Raw genomic sequence first — 17,915 nt, 5'->3', positions numbered from 1 at the left:
CCTCAAGCTACTTTTAGTTTGAAGCATATCAAGCTGGAGCAATATAAGATTACAAAATTTAGGTCAAGAATGATCAGTGGTCTCTGCTTCCTTTCAGACGCAAATTCTAGACAGCAGAATTGATAACAATGGCTTTCTCATTCTGCCTTTTCCCTCCTCTTTAGATCATGTTGTGTGTGTGTATGTATGTATGTGCACGTGTGTATTTATGTAAGTGTCTATGCCACTGTTCTCAAATATATTATTTCTGGCAGTGATTGGAAGAAAAAGTGCTCAAGAGCCTCTAATAGATTTCAATCCAGTTTGCCTGCCGCTCGGTTTTGCACTGAGTCAAGTATTTTTTTAAGCTGATAATTGAAAACCTATCTTGTTCTTCCAGAATGGTTTTGCTGTTGTAAGGCCCCCAGGCCATCATGCTGAAGAATCAACAGCCATGTAAGTACCAGGGAATATTGCCCATCTCGGAGCACTAAGGTTACTGGCAATCACCTGCGCTGTGCATGTCTCTGAAGAACTGTAATTGTTAGCAGATGACTGAAAAGGCTTTCTAGGTACTCCCAGAAGTAGATTTATGGCCTCAGAGATCGTATAGCATTTTTTAAAATGCTCTGAACATTATTTATAGCTGTTTTCCTGACTGATTTGCTTTCTTATTTCTGTTCTTCTCTATTCCACAGGGGATTCTGCTTTTTTAATTCGATTGCAATTACTGCCAAGTACTTGAGAGACAAGTTAAATGTAGGCAAGATATTGATTGTAGATCTGGTATGTATTCTTGGCAAACATCTCACTTACAGTGCACCTAGATAAAAGATAATAAATTTGTATTTGTATGTCAGACTTTCCTGCTTTTAATACCTACAAGTAATAAAGGTGTGCATTTCCTCTGATTTTGTGAACTCATTAAAGCCAGGATGGCAGTGCTGAAGCCATAAACATCTATGTTTCACTTTAATGGTGTTAACTGCAATTTAATGAGAAGAAGGCACAGATCAGGGCAACTTTTATGGTCCTTAAATGAATTGATACTTCCACCGTTAAAATAACCCTACAGAACCCAAGTTTACTTTTCCCTACAGAATACGAACTTTAAATAGTCAGATGTGCTTTAAAGAATGTTGTTGCTTTGGTAACCAAATTGGCCACTTCCCCCAGCTAGCAATGATTTGACTTGTTGTGTAACTCTGATATTATTGAACAAATCAACAGGTCATTGCCTCTAAGAAGGTTTTGAGTCATGTATGCCAGCTTTTGATGGTTCCCGGAAGGAAAGCTACGTGATTAAAAATGCACTTCATTGGATTAGTTTTGTATTTTAATAGAAGGCATTCTTACACAATACTTAATACCTTTAACAAACGGATTATTTAAAAGCAGATGACATTTGGCATGTTGTCTATATTACTTTCATGAATAATGAATTGGAGTTCTGCCTTGCACTTAAAGGATCAGCCCAATGCACAGCCCAAGGAAAGTTGAATGCTGATTTATGAGCACCATTTTTGTTTTCCTACAGTTCATGAGGAGGTGTAATAGGGTGTCTGACAAAGCATAGACAGGAAATGAACCCTGGCATCAAAACCTAACCTGTTACATCTGCACTTAATTAATTTTTGCAGGTGATAAAAGATTTAAAGACAAAATATGTTAAAGGGTTTTTGAAGTGCAGGGCTTAATAGTCTAAATCTTGTTCATATCTGCACTCATAATTAAATCTTATTGTGAAGTCATGGCCTTACCATCTAGCAGTTTTGTTCAGTTAAATAATGTGTACTGACTGTTGAAGAGAAGCAGAGAAGGAGAGTGTGGGAGAAAGAATGGCAAGTGAAAAATGAGTGATAGAGTGGGCATGTGAATAGGCTACATATTCTTAGGATGTTTTCGAAGTATTTCTAGGGGTGTTCTACTTATCACTTGTGAATGTAATAATATACTGCAAGAAACCAGTATTTTTGAAAATTTCACTTCCAGTGTATATTATATCTGTTTGCTGACTTGAATATCACTGTCGAGTTTTACTTCTGTAAACGCAAGCCAAAAGTGAGCTCTATGGTGGGGGTTTTTTTGTTTGCTTGTTGTTTTTTGTTTTTCAATAAGAAAAATCTATTCAAAGTTTGCTTTCTGTGAATGTTTTTAAGGCTTTTTGACTGTGTTACGTTCTGAAGAATTAAGTACTTAAGCACTCATGAATTCAGCTTCAATTTAGCAAGGAAAGGTTAAATGTGCAAATCATAACCTGTGCAAATCATTACCTGTGAAGCTGCCTCTCCTTACCCGTGAATGTAGACAGAGAATGTTCAGCCTCTCTATCCCATTGGCCAGAATAACTCAGCTGGTAAAAAGGGTGAAATACATGACTGACACAAATTACTCAGTTCCTGGAGCAGTTGCAGTCCAGTCCATAGTCTGCTTCAGGGTCAGTTCAATGATGTGCAAAAAATTCATATCAAAAGTTTCCTATGTATGCAAACTATGGATAAATTGCATTTCAGACTGAATGAACAAGTTACTAGTGATGTCTCTCTGTCCACCAGCAGAGCATTTTGGGCGTCTGAAAAAAAGAATGGAATTACAGATGTTAGACTTTAAATCAACCTTTAAGGCTGTATTTTGATAGTGACTAGCACAGCAGGACCTCATGCTGGTTGGCAGCTATACATGTGACTACAATGTTAATGTTAAAAAGTAATATTCGGTCCCACACATTGAACTGTACTCTAGTTACAAATTAAGTGTTCAGAGCTGCTATGTGTTCATATATAAATTCTTATCTTTTTAATTTTTAATCTTTCCTTCATTTTTTTCTACACTAAACTAAAAGGCCTCTCAGTTTTTTTTTTTTGCTCATTTCACCATTTGAATACATCTCCATTCTGAACAGACTTATAGATCCTGAATATATTTGATCTATTTAGGACAGAATATGAACACATTTCCCACATGGGAACATCCACAATCTTAAAGAACATATTCCTTTGTCTAATCAGAGAAGCTGCTGCTCTTCAAAACAGAGTAACCTTGGGTGGAATTAAAGTTTAGACAGGAAAGCTAGCTTTGATATCTGAATAATAGTTTAAAAAAGCAGTCTGTATGCCCACTTAATATTTTTTTTATTATTATTTGAAAACTGTAACAGCTATATCTAAATCCCCAAATATACTTGGAAAAGAAAGACTAATTAAAACACAAAATTAAGTCCCATTATAGCCTTTACTGATATGCTTATTTGGCCAACATAACTTCTCAGCTTGTTGTTGAAATCCTAGTTCCAAGGTCATCCATACTTGCATGCATGTTAGCATGATTTGGGTCTATTTTGGAGTAAACCAATTAATTCTATCACAGGTTAAGACTGGATGGGATTCTGGGTTAGTCTGCCTTCCAGATTTTGCTTCATTTGCCAGTCAGAGCCCTCTAACACTATTCTGGCTGCCATCAAATCTCCAACACCCTCACACCGTGCTGTGCCCCCTTGCACCTCCAACATGTGTTCCATTTAACTTTGGCGTTAAGTCACAGTTGTGCTGTTACTTCATCCTCATGTTGTTTCAACTGAGAAAAGTAACCATTATAGTATTACCCTGTAGAGGCCCCAGAGGAGGTCCAAGTCAAGCACAATGCAGTACAAGTAAGAGTCAACCTATGTTGAGAGTCCTGAACAAGGTGTGTGAAAGTCATGGGCTACATCATCTGACAAAAGTATGAGCAATGGGCAGGGCTTGCTGTGCCACTGGCAACGTACAACAAACCTTCCTGAGTTCAGGCATCCTGAGGAAAATGTGACTGTTGTTTCTCTGATATCAAATTTGGTTCAAACCTCATAGAGTCTGTAAAATAAATACAGTCTGGATGATAGTGTTGCCATTCAGAAGACTTTGCCCTCCTTCTGAATTCTGTCTTTAATTCAGAAATTTCAAAGTGATGGATTAAAGGAGGAGAGCCAATAATACCTATAATTTTTCAGCTTCTTAAAAATGCCACTGGAGAAACATACAACACCCCCTCCATTTTCTTTTACTGAAAGACAAATGGGTTTTCCATTTTCACTTGCAAAATTTCTAGTATGTCTAACCACATAATACAATTGGAGAACTGTGAAAACAAAACTAAAAGAGGAAAAGTCCACATCACCAGCCTTTGTAAGAAAGATACACTGTCATCAATTTTTTTTTCCAGGATTTTATTTTATGACAGAATTTCTTTTAATTGGTGTTATATAGTGTTTGAAATATGGAGAATGGCCAAGGTCACTCCTTGATTATGGAAGGCACCATCCTATCTGCCAGATGATTTAATAGCTAATGAGATCATATTCCTATGTCTTCAACTGTTGCCGTCATGATTTTGCAAAAATGAAGTATGAAGTCCTTTCTGCATCTGGCATCTCTTTTGATGTGGATCTAGCTGCTGAGGGACTGCTAACTGAACTGAATGTTTCAAGGAAGCCAATTTACTCAGCTGGTCACAGAGCCTTTGACCTCAATAGTGGAACTTGGCAAATCAATGAATACACTTATGTTTAGTGTTCTGTCAAGTATTGTGAAAAAGATCTGTAAACCATAGATCCTTCTGCAAAATACTAGTTTGTAGTTTAAACATTAGTCTTTCTTCAGAGGCCAATGAGGCTAGTTAATTAAGCCTGAGGGGTTATGAACTGTTGGCAGTTAATAAGTCATAAAATTCCTCCATAAAACAGGATGCTAGATTCCATCACTGAGGCAAGGAGTACAAAGAGCCGGTGTATAAATATCTAATTGTACAAAAGGACTGGGATTTCTCAATGACTGCTCATCTGGAGTCTCCAGGGCATGCTCGCTATGGTTTCCTGATTTTTAGAAGCCAGTTTAAAAAATGAGTGCATTAAAGAGTAATTTGCCTGAAAGTTCAGGAAGTATGGGGTGGTGAAGGGTGGGGGAAAGGCAAAGACAAAAGGAGGGCAAGGGAGAGGGAGAGAAGCAGAGAGAGAGAGGGGGGGTGGTAAAAGAAAGCAGAGCTGAGCTCTCTGCACTGGCTTGGACATTATTACATTTGTCATCTGTTTTCTTTCTCCTTTAGGATGTTCACCATGGCAACGGTACACAGCAGGCTTTTTATGCTGACCCCAGCATCCTGTATGTTTCCCTCCATCGCTATGATGAAGGCAACTTCTTCCCCGGCAGTGGAGCCCCAAATGAGGTTAGGTTTATTTCTTTAGAGCCCCATTTTTATTTGTATCTTTCAGGTAATTGCGTTGCATGATTACCCCTAATTTTCTTGTCCTTCTCTGGTTCTTTAAATTACACCAGATTACCAAATTGTCCACTGGGAGCCAGGGACCAGTGGAGAACAAGTGCATAACCCAGAGCAGTCCTTGTCAAACAAGGCTGGGCTGACCTGACATGTTGTTTGATGTTTGTTTCTAAAGCACACAAGAATTTTTTCTTTTTTGTTTTTTTTTCCTAACCCTCCCCCTCTCTCTTTTCCTCCTCCCCTTTCCTCTTTTTCACTCCTTTTGGCATTTTACTCCTATTTTCCAGGTTGGAAGTGGCCCTGGTGAAGGATATAATATAAATATTGCTTGGACAGGTGGCTTAGATCCTCCTATGGGTGATGTTGAGTATCTCACAGCATTCAGGTTGGTACCTTTTTATTTTCAAGTTATGAAAACTGGTTGTAGAACATAAGCTCATGAATAAGTAATCCAGTCTTGAAAGACAAGAAAATGGCCTGTGGTGAAACTAACTTAAGCCCAGTATTCCAGTGTATGAAAACTTAGTAAGTAATAAAAATGGATAATTTAATCATTGCAATCACCCGCTCAGAAGTGGCAAAAAACCAAAAAAAAAAAAAAAAAAAAAACCAAACAAAAAAAACCACCTAATGATTGAACCAGTCAATCATTTTATCAATAGATTTTTTCAATGGATAAAGAAGACAGAAGACAATTAGTGTTTACATTCATGTTGATTGTTGTTACATGCAAGTAGATCAGATAGAAAGTAATGTGAGTTATGGTCTAAAAACAGAGTTACTCATTCACTTAAAAAGTCTCATCATGATGCTCACAGATTTGACCATTTTTTTCTGGGAATTGCAGTAAAGTGTTATTTACTTAGAATTGTGAAATGCTGCAGTAAGAATGATGGGAAAGTTGCATGCTGTATTTCTCTTTCCTTTTAGTAGCTCATTCTAAATGACATTTTATTCTTCCCTAGGTGATGCATCATTAACTTTAGTCTTATTTTCATGGGACCAGAGGATATAAACCAGTTTCAAACATGCTGGTTTAGACTTTCAGTAGTTCTGTCTTACATACATCATTTCCTTTTGCTGTAATGCCATCCAATGGAAAGGTTTAGTGGGCACTCACCTTTCAAGACTGAGCAAACACTACCTGTTTGAAAAGGGGCTTCATTTAGTAGAATATGCAAGAAAAGCAATGAGACAGCTAGTGTACATCTCTAATCACTTTCAAGACTTCTAGTCTGAAATAGGGCATTTGCCCTCTACAGCTTTTGTCTGTGTTCTATTGAAAATATATCACCAAAATATATTTTTATTTCTTTTTTCTGCTGAAGCACTCCCGTGGAGTCCATGGAATAATGTGCAGAGGATCATCACAGACCTGAATTCAAAGTCTAAGCCCTAGGCACAGAAATGGCCTTACATATCACAGTATTGTAGCATTATTATTGTGGAAAAGGTTTTATTTATGACCCTTGCCAGTGTTTAAAGAGTCTAAACAAATAGTCAGTGCAAAGTTTCAAATTTTCAATACCTCAGAATTGCCTCACTCTCTTTCCAAGATCTGTCTTATTCTTTGATGAGATTTTATAGAAGACAGGTGATTAGATGTTTCAAATAATTGATATTAGTGTCTTTTAATAATGTATCTGGTATGATCAGCCCTGAATTCTTGGTTTGGATCCAACCCGTCTCAGTAATTATATGAGTAATATGGCATCTGCCACTAGAGAAAATTATGGTCCCAGGTAATTGTGACCCCTGCTATCCTGAAAACAAATGCATGGGCTTAATAATGCCTTTTCAGTTAAGTACTTCACAGTTCTAGTTTAAGGAACACTAGTGAATAGTTTAGAACAGCTAATATTGCTGCTTTACCTATTGCTCTGCTTCAGACTTAGAGGCACATTCAATCTCTCTGCCTGTGCAAAGCAGCACTATTCAGAAAAATAAAATTCATATAAGCTACTCCACTGCAGACATACCCTAAAGAATTCCTTAATTTTATATATATATATATATATATATATATATATATATATATATGAAGGTATATAAAATCAAGGTAAAGTTTAGGATCTCCCTTAAAGGAATTGTTGATAGTACAAAATTTATTGCTGCAATTTCAAATGAATTTTACTTTGTGATTAAAGTTGTAATGAACATGAAGGGTATACATTATGCTAGTTAATTGCTTTGCAGTTATTTTTTCTGAGAAATATAGTGCTGTTAACTTATGAAAATTGTTGCTGCTGTTTTCCTTTTCTCCAAAATAGTAGGAGCAACAGGAGGGAGTTTATGAATTGTTCAATCCCTGGTGAAGGCAAGAGAAGATGTTGGTGAAGGTCTTCCCCCCAAAAAAACAAGGTGTGAAAAAATTTGCAGACAGGTGGAGCCTTTTTGGAGAGAAGCTGAGGCTTCAAGCTTTCTGTCTGCTTCCAGAGCCTAATCCTTTGAGTTCTTAGGAACCAAGAAATTTGCATTAAAGTCATCTAAAGCTCCATAGGGGGTACATATAACCTTCACTTTCTCACCAGCAGAGCCCTAGTTTCTTCCTAGAATTGCACCAAGTGCATATTTTAAGTGTCAACAACCATGACTCTAGGTAGCTTGTTACTGCTTGATTGACTGTCAAATTTCACAGCAGAGGTCCTTCTGAATGATAATGTCCCCAGAAACTGAGTCCAATGCTTTTTTCTGCCTCTAGAGTTTTGCCCATAATAGAGTTTTTCCCATAATCAGATACTACATATGATGATGTAGTGACATCAGGTATACTGTTCTCTGAATGAGATTGCACCTCAATCTTTCACCAAACTGTCTGAAGAAAATGTTACTATTTCTTCAGGAAAAAGCAACTTCCTTGTGTAAAAATCAGAAAAGCTGAAGATGAATTAGAGGCATAACACAGAATAATCATGTCAAAGGCATTTTGACTGAGTGGCTCCCATGGGACTTAAGTGGGAAACAGGGAGAAATACAGTTGTGATTGTGTCTGCCATTTTGATTTCAGTGCCACATGAGGAGTCTCTGTTGTATTTTTAAAACTGACTCTTTATACTGCAAAATCTAATTTAAATGGCTATAGCAAGTTTAAAGCGGAAGACTGCTCTCTCATATTAGAAAGAATGTGTTCCCCTTCCATTTCTTTTCCAGTTCTACTAAGAAAACACGTTTGCTCATAGTAACTACAAGGAGCTAGTAAGAAATATATGAGAGTTTTCTGCAGAAAGAAAAAGAAGACCGGTTATCAAATTGCTATACATATTAATTTTGCAGGAAATGTTTTGTTTGATGGATGTTCATCATCATTAAGCAACTGATCTAGCTACAAAATTCCTTGAAATAATGTCTTTTTTTTTCTAAGGGTTAGGCATCTCTTCCCCTACAATAAGAAAAAAGCACAGCTCTTTTCCATTTTCCAAGGCACAGCTCTTTTCCAGAACTCCAGAGAGTTGTGTTTTATCATTTGCTTGACAGTATTCAGTTTGAATTTGCTTTAGTTTCTTTGAAAGCAGTAGAAGGTGGTGGCTATTTTCAAAGATGATGATTCTACATTCTAGCTTATGAGGATGTAATCTACTCTCTTCTGCAATGGTCAGCTACTAATGTTCAAATAATTATTTTCATAAGCTCCACATTTTACCAGATGTGCTCAGTAGAGGAAGCAGCAGACAGAGGCTCAAGTCTGTGTTGTACATGCACACATGTATTTGTATGTGCTTGGAGTTTACAGAGGACAGGAGAGATGTGTTTCTGTAGAGCAGAACATAGAAGACGCAGGAGGCAGTGGAAACAAAAATGTGAGTGTTCAGAAAAAGGAGAGAAAAGCAAGATACAGAAGGAAACTGGGGTGTGTCTTCCAACTGCTTTTCACTGCTTTCATTCAACAAAGGAGCTGTAAATTTAGCTTAACCAGCTAGTATGCTCTGGCTGCTTTGCTCTACTCCAGAGTAGCATAAAACAGCCGCAGCATATCAATGAACTTGTCCATAAAAGCTTACAAAAAAATGAAAGCATTGTGTGCATGGATTTCATGGAATGATTAGAAATAGCTCATGCTAATGTTATCTTTGACAAAAACTTTTAGCAGCCATATGTATGATTTTAATTTAAGAAGGTAAACAAATTCAAAAGACATAGGTGACATTAAGACAGAGCTGAAGATGAACTACATCAATAATTTTATTTAAAATACACCAAAACATTTTTAATTAGTCCAAAATAATAGTTTTAAACAGAGAATATAAAATTAAAATCATACTTGAAACCAAACAGGATGTAATGTAAAAATGAAAGAAAATGAAGGTGTGCAGAAAATCTTTACTCTGTCTTACAGTTCCCAGTGATTGTTTTTGAGAAAATAAATGTTTGGAACTCTCTGTATTCTAGTCTCTAATCAAAAATATTAAGAAATATTCATTTTAGTCTTGTGGTCTCACAGAGCATAGTGGGACTGATGGATTGCATTGATGTGTATGCCAGTCTTTTTTTTTTTTTCTGATGACATTTTATTTTGACATTTCAAATGAAAAACTTTGCAAGTGTATCTTCATTGTTTCCTAAATATGTATCTTCATTGTTTCCTAAATACATTTTCCATGTTAACTCTGTTTCGGCAGAGGCACTATTATCCTTTTTGATTTTTCATGCTAAAGTTTCATCCAAAAACCATAACAAGAAAACTCAGAAAATGTATTCCTGTTTTCCTTGTGCTTTGTCATCTAAGTATACACAGATAGTATATACTTTTATATCTTGATGGATATTTCCTGTAGATTTTACTTTTATAACTTTTGTTCACTGACAAATTAGACATAAAAGCTTTAATAAGTTTTGTGTACCTCGTTTGTATTATGTTTCATGGTCTTAACTATGTGCATCTGAAAAACAAGAATTCTTTGCTTTAGATCAAATCACGTCTTCCACGTTCATTAAACATCCATTTGTTTATGTACTACATGTGTAGATGAAGTACACATTCTTGTCTATCCATAGTCAATATTTTTAATACATTTGACATTATCTGTCATGTCCTTCCCTATTTAATTCTCTCAAAATACAGTATTTGTGTTCTTTTTAAATGTATAAATTTATCCAGTTGCCAAATCACTTCAATTGTTCATCTCTGAAGCTCTGCTACTTTCTAGAAATGAGCTAAATACACCACATGAGGGCGAACCATCGATTTATATTATTTTTAATGTTATGGTTTTCCTTGACATCACTGTTTTGCAATACTGTAGAATTCTCTGACTGAGCAGAAACCTTGGTTTCTGGTAAACAAAACAAAAGCATATTGGAGACAAAAATCAACATTTTTTTATAGCTACACCTAACTATTTACAATGAGACACAGAGCAATGGTATGGTGTGATGATATTTAATGAATTCCACTAAGAACAGCTTCTGAGAAAAAAACTTGTTTTAATCAATAATTATAAATACCCATAACTTAATGCTATTTACTTTTTTTTATGGCTGCAATATCCAGAGGCTGTGGCTGAGGCTATGTTATGCTAGAATGGGTCTAAAAAAGTAGGGTAAGACTGAGTCTCTGATTCAAATATGAAGAAATAGAAAGACAAAAGTGTGGGAAAGGGAATAAAAAAAGACGAGCTTACTGCTCAGGGTCGTGAGTCAATAAAAGAGCTAGAGGTAGGCAAAACTGACATCTTCAGAACTTTAAGCTATTGTGCTACCAGTGAGCTCCATTTGCAAGAGCCTCAGAATAGCAAAATGCCATGTTTATCTTTATTAAGTGAAATAAATTACTTATTTCTCAATATTTTGTTTTACAATAACTGGTAAAGATTATCCCAGCTATTGTTACTTCTGTTGTCTATTTGCTGACAGCAATGTGTTTAGCATTTCATTGCAGAGAGAAGAAGGCAGAATTTCTGAGTTACATGTATGAGAGGCAAATTAATTATTTACCCAAATATAGATGGACATTCTTGAGAGTGATAATTATCTGCTACCCATCTGCACTGTCAAGGTCATAGTAGTCTATGAAGCAAAATATAGTTGAACATAACACAGCCATGGGAGTTGTGGAAACAGAGCTAGAAACAGTGGTTTCTGTATGGGTTTATATAGTTTCCCATCAGTCACCCACACCACTCTGTGCAGCCGTTAGTTAAAGCTTTGATTAGTTTTTTATTTCTGATTTAGTACCTTTCTTCCATGTGTCTTTAAAAGATGAGCACTTCAATCAGAGAAATCTTTCTTTTTCCTTCTGGCATAGAAAAATACCTTTGGAAAATTCAAAGTATACCAAATAGCTATATACATTAGACTTAAGAGTGTCTGAGACTTCTGAAGAAATTTGAAGAAGGTAGATGTTTGCTTCGAAGAATTTTTTTAAATCTGTTTGGAATATAAGTTTTATATGTAAATATTAAAGAGTCCTGAGAATTTGTGGCTTTTTGAATTTTTTTCTTTTTTTTTTTTTTTTTTTTTTTGAGTGTGGTGTTGTTTTTGTAGTAGTGGTAAATTTTTGTGCTTTTTTCTTGTTTCTTAACAAATGTTCTGAGCATTCAGATGCTCAGTATTTTAAGGGCAGGGACAGAAACCTTAAGACAGGGAATAGCAGAGTTAAAAGCATTTGGAGAACTGGTATAAACAGCTTTTCAACATTTTGTTATACTTCAAAGTTCACCATAAAACTTCAACTGGCAACACTGTTTATAACCTGAGACCTCTTGTTCTTTGTACTTGTTTATTTTTATTTGGAAAAAGCTAACTTCTTCCATCAAGCTACCTTAAATTTTCACCTTTACTGTACCAGGATTTTAAAACTGTATATGGTGCTCTTTTCATTCACTGGAACTACAGAAACGAAACCTTTCATTACAGACATTAATTAGTGTTGGTTTACTTTTCTACAGATGCACAGTTTCTTTTATTGACATGGCAGAGTAGGGGGTGGAGGAAAAAGGACAATAAAATATGGCATGTGTCAGTTTTATGCGGCTCAGGCTAAAAACTATTTGATTAAAAACCTAAGCCATATATGGTCTGTAGTTTCAAAGTACTGAAAAGTACCTGAACTCTTTTCCAATATGAGTGTTTGCCAATTTTTGTTAAGCCAGAAAGATGAAAGAATAGAGGTGTATGGGTAAAGAATTGCCATATTGTCAAATACTTTGATGGAAAGGTGAGAAATATCACCAGAAACATCCTGGAATAAATTAAACTGCAGCAAGAGCACAGAAGACACTTTATCCTAAAAGTCAAAATATCTGTGGCATTTAGATGGAGATAAATTTCAGGTCTGAATTAGAAGTCCTGCAGCAACACTGAGCGATTGTATAGATGTCCGGCCCCAATTTAAATTTTGTTGCTTTATAATAACTTTTGAGAACTACACTGTAGCCTGTAAAAAATATGCACATGTTCTCTGCTGGAACAGCTCCAGACTGTAACAGAACCACTAGATTGCACCCTGGTGCTTTATGTATTGTTTAATTGTTTTCCTTTGGTGGATATTTTTATTAAAAGCCCATTATCCAGAATCAGACAGAAGTGTTGTTTCAAGAACAGCAGAAACAGAGGCCTTTCAGCTACATAGTTCTTACTCATACTTTCTTTAGCCAGCTTAGCTAATGAGACCTCCACTATTCTTCTTTTAATACTTAAAGAAGAAAAAGAAATGGGAGCTTTTATTTTGCTCCTTTCAAACATGAGGATTTGCGGGGTTGCAAGGAGGTATTGTGAGGTTCTGTGTGTGCTCACACACCTGTAAGATTGTGTGGGTACCTCTAGGGCACGCCTGTGCTTATAGATGTTCTCATGCTTTTACACTAGTAACTCCTTGAAGATATTTTTTAATGCTAATGGTTTTGTGTAGCTGTGCTACACTTTGCCCATAAAGTAATTAAATGAAGGGAGCAAGTCTTTTTAAAAGAAAATATTTTCTGGCAAATAAAGCAGGAATAATTCTGAAGAGAAATGGAAAAATCTGACCAAGAGTAAGACTTTGAAATCCTGAATTGCACTGAATAGCACTGTGCTCAGTGCTGCCAGATCTTATGAGGTTTCTTGTTACTGGATGTTGTTGGAGCCCAAATTCTGAGTATTTTATTACTTCTCAAAGTCAGTTTTTAGTCTTTTGAAGAGATGTTTGAAACAATGAAAATGTACATGTCTCAAAAATAGTTATCTAATGTAAAAGTTCAGGGAGGTCTATGACTCATGATTATGGGGTATTAGCAGTACTACAGGTATCCCATTAAATCAGTGAAGCTTCTTGGAGTATACAGTGTCACTTAGTGTGAAAGAATCCATCAGACTTCAAACTCCTAAACATTAATTTTTGCTTATAGATAGGACAAGAAAAATGTGATATGCTTGTGTATTTTTTTCATGCAAAGTGGGGTTTTTGTCCTGTGATCACATGTACTAGGGTCAGGATTTAGAAGCAAATTGATCATTTGTGTTATTAGCTAATGCAGTTCACAGATTTGCACACCAGCATAATTCATGGCTAAGATTTAGTGGTGTTACTTACATGAAATAGTACCTTCTTGCAAAAGTTACTAAACTGTTTGTGAAAGCAGAGTCTCTTCACCAAGTAAATGTGGCAGGAAAATATCTTCAATGCTGTGCCTGAATTTAACCTGATTAAGCAATCAAATCTTTAAAATTATATACAAGCACTTACATGATTTTGGTATGACTTGAAATAAAATAAACTTTTAAAGTACTTCATCAGTTGATTCACGTGTTTACCTACCACAAGCATTCTAGTCATATTTATACGAGGTGCTAAAATAAAGTTACCAAAATTATTAATTTCTAAAAAATTAATGAAAAAGGAGAGAAAACAAATTATGGCACAGTATAAACCAGATTGAATATACCTATCCTTGAGATGCATTTTTCCTATGTCATGCATGGGAATGTGCATGCATATTAGATGATATAAGGTGGAGGGGTGAAGGGAGGATGCAGCATATTTGGTCTTTTCTGCCTCTCAGTAGATTGTCTCATCTCTGCTACTTTCTCCCTCCTGTGCAGGGTGTGCATTACTAAGTAGAGATGACTAAAGGCATCAGTTCCAGTAAGTAGCAACTGTCCGTGGTTTTGACATGTGATTTTCTTCTGCACTGGAACAAAACCAAAGCTATTTGAAAGTTTCCAAGAAAACAACCAAGTCTGTGTTTCAAACCCTTTCGTGACAATGTTCATCTCTAGCCTCATGGGGAGGACATCAGTTTAGGAAGCAAAAAACATTTAAATGAAAAATCCCATCACTGAATGATTGAAAACAATGTCTTGTCTCCCATTCTTACAAATCAGGGGCTTGAACCTGACCTCATCACATCTGAAGTTAATGCTTTTCCTGTCTGACTGTTCCTCCCCCACACACTTTTAAAAAGAAGTCTCCCTCTGAAAAATATCAGTGATGCACATCTACAAAGAGATTATATTTTAGTAAAAGAGTACATTTCCAAGAAAGTCACAGTTCTAATCCTGCATTATTAGGCTCATGGGAAAATGAGGACGAATTACCTCCCTATCCAAGCTAAAGCTCCTACCTCTCCAATCAAGATGTTTAGAGTTTAAGAAAGTATCTCTAAACTTGTTAAACTGAAGCAAGTGCTTCAATTTCAGTGTCACAGGGACTTCTCAATCCCCACACTTTATTAACATCTGCTTCACTGCCTGTGTGATGAACTCTCTATGGGAATTGATTCCCCTTGGATGAGAAAATGTCAGTTCATTAAGTGTTCATTTACCTCATGTTGTCTTACAAAGAAAAAGCAAAAGGCTGACATATTTTTCATTATATTTCTGCAAAGCAGAGCTAACAAAAGAAATTCAGAGTAAAATGCAGCATAAAGACCCTGTAATTTCCAACTGATTCAGAAGGCAGGTATTTTATTCTCACTGTATCATCAGATGGGACACATCTAAGAAGCATTAACTTCTCCTGAAAGAGAAAACATGCAGTGGATGAGCATTCTTGAGTTAATTTTTACTTGCTCTGTGTCCAGTTCAGTTATTGGCCCAGTAAAAATTCACTGCACAAACCTAGAAATTTTTGTTTTGTCTTTTGGATCTTGCAAAGCAAATTTAAGGACTTCAGAGTATTGGAAATACTTTTTCTATGTTACCAAACAGTAGAAGTTTATCCATATTGAAAATGCTCCTTTGAGCATTTCACCACCATTTTCCTTTGACATTTCCGTATGGGAGTCATAATTCTACCACTCACTAAATTCTTCACAGCAGTCCTAACTCCACCTTTCCCCCTGCATCTCTGTTCTATGCTTCTGATCAAAAAGTTGCTTCTCTTCTGTTCTTCTCAAACTCTTTTGTTTGGCAGCAGGGCCTTGTTGGTTTTTATCTTCTGGTCTACCTGGGACACAATCTTTTCCCTTATTCATGCTCTTAAGCTGCCTCTGTACCATCCTCTCTCCTTTCTTCCTCTCTGTCCCCAAGACCAGTGAGTGTACAGATTGTTCTCTCTTTCCTGGTTCAGTTCTATGCTTTCCTTTCCTCTGAAATCATTCTCAGCATAAACCCCTCCTAGCTCAAAGCTAAGAGTTTCTATTTCACCTTCATTTTCCTTACCCTGTCTGTCATCCACTTTTATTGACCCTGTTGATCTTTGTCTTGAAAATTCATCCTTCCCTGGTTTGCGTGCTTGGTAGTCCCTGGCCTCCACCCCACATTTCAAGTAGCTACTTTAAATTGTCTTGTGGAAGAATCAACACTTTACTCTTTGAACTTTCTTCGGTAATTCAATTGCATTCTGCTTTTGGTCATGTCTGTGTAGAGGATAGTCCATCCACAATACAAATGCAATTATTATTTGTTAGCCAATTATTTCTCTATTCTATGTATGTCTCCTCTGTGCATCATGAAAATTCACTGTAGCTTTATAATATACTAATTAAGGAAATCTGCCTTTAGTGCAAGCTGAACCTTACCAAACTTTTTCCCCTGAGCCGTTACTACTGCCACTCTTTAAAGGCAAAGTCATATTGCTGTCTGTCACTCAGACAAGTTTTTGTCTTACCTTTGACCCTTTCTGTTGGAAGTCACAACCCAGCAATGTCTAAATTTTGTGGATTCTTTCTGTAGCATGTTTGTGAAATACAGAATTTAATACCAGCCAAATTGATTTCTGTCTTTTTTTTTTTTTTTTTTTTCTTATTGAATTATCATTTTTCTGAATGCTCCTATGACTAATTTTCCAGATCATTATACCAGGTACAGGCCTTCTGATTTTTCTGGTGATAGTGTTCATATTTGTAGGGTATTCTTTTAAATAGTTACAAAAATACTGCCGTAGCCTTCTTGAAATCCTTTATTACATTTCTGCTTTGCTACATTGCCTCCCACAAAACTGGACAGTAGCTAAATTCCTGAACTGCTAAGACTACAGATAAGCAAAGCTGTTCAATTTGCCTGTAGTTCCCCAAGTACCCACTGGGTGTATAGGAAGGCGACCTTTTCATTCCTTCTTTGTAGCATATACAATAGTGGTTTTGTTCATGACAGTACCTCCAGTGCACTGTACTTATATAAATGTGTTTGTTAATATGAGTAGGATTTATAATATAATAGTGAGCTAATAGCAAGATGTAAGGAGCTAATCTGGGAGATGGTTTTGCATGTGCTGCCTGATAAAGCTGCTAGATTTGGATAGAAAAGGGAAGTGAATTGTTCCTCTCCTCATTGTGTTACATTAGAGGTACACAACCCCAGTACTGGTGACAGTGGCTCCATGTGAGACATAGGGTTGTGAGAGCTGTTGGGGTGGCTGGGACCCAGGCTAGAACCATGTCCTCTGATCTGACACAAAGAGACTGTGTCTTGCCAGGGTCTGAAAGAGGGAGGTAGGGGGATCGGGTCCTCTAGCCTACGTGAAAGACATTGAGTTCTTTGTCTTTTTTGCAAATTTTGATGATCGGAATTTATATGAAACATGGTGACACAGACCCGTGTTTTGGAATGTTTTGTCAACTGAAATATATGGGCATGCTATTGTTAGGATTCCTTCTTCAAAAAGACTTTGTGTGTGATCCTTCCTCTGTCCATCCATCTCAGGAGCACAGCTATTGCTCAGTATCACTCCAGCAGTCTGTGATCTCATTAAGCCCATGGATATACAGATCTTGTTGACATCTGAGGAAACATGATGATTATCAACAAAATGTAGGGCCTGTTGTACACTGTATCACTTCAAACACAATAAGGTTATTAAGGCTTAATTACATACGAATCAGTATACATGTTTTGCAAGCTTGTAGAATGTCACTTGCAGCAATTAAGCAAGATATGAGTTTCCTAAGTTTCTAGTATAGTTTTATTTCCAACAGTATTCTTTGACAAACTAAATAAATTACTGCGTGTATTGGACCTCTGAGGCTTGGGGCAAAGAATGGAAAAATTATTTACAAAAGCTTGAAAATATTTAATCACTAGAGGCAGGGGGCAACTGTGTTTTAATTAGCAGTTCCTCAGGCCATTGGCTGGCTGGAGGCTTTCTCAAACAACCACACAAACCCACTGAATAGCTTTTTGCCAGCCTTAGGGTCAGGCCTGAGATGAAACAGATAAGATAATTGGCTCTAATGAAATCCAGAAGGCCTTGGCTTTCTTGTTTGAGCTTGGATTTGAAAAGTGCGTGTGGAAGTGAGGCTTAATTCAAACCAGTCCTGAACTAGGCCCGTTTT

At 36.5% G+C, this 17,915-nt stretch overlaps 1 protein-coding gene across 13 annotated transcripts in view; it reads left to right on the top strand.

Annotated features, from left to right (window-relative positions):
• The window catches only part of HDAC9 (histone deacetylase 9), a 458,285-nt gene that overhangs the window by 362,740 nt on the left and 77,630 nt on the right, over positions 1 to 17,915 (top strand). For all 13 annotated transcript variants that reach the window (XM_071735765.1, XM_071735762.1, XM_071735760.1 and 10 more), the window contains 4 exons: positions 380 to 435; positions 678 to 765; positions 5,056 to 5,175; positions 5,517 to 5,614. In XM_071735765.1, coding sequence (XP_071591866.1) covers positions 380 to 435; positions 678 to 765; positions 5,056 to 5,175; positions 5,517 to 5,614 — 362 coding nt within the window. The remainder of the gene's footprint in view (positions 1 to 379; positions 436 to 677; positions 766 to 5,055; positions 5,176 to 5,516; positions 5,615 to 17,915) is intronic.

Source organism: Heliangelus exortis, chromosome 2 (genome assembly GCF_036169615.1).
Source record: "Heliangelus exortis chromosome 2, bHelExo1.hap1, whole genome shotgun sequence".
NCBI classification, from domain to species: Eukaryota; Metazoa; Chordata; class Aves; order Apodiformes; family Trochilidae; genus Heliangelus; species Heliangelus exortis.
The sequence above is the reverse complement of the archived record's forward strand: the minus strand, read 5'-3'. Positions and strand labels throughout refer to the sequence as shown.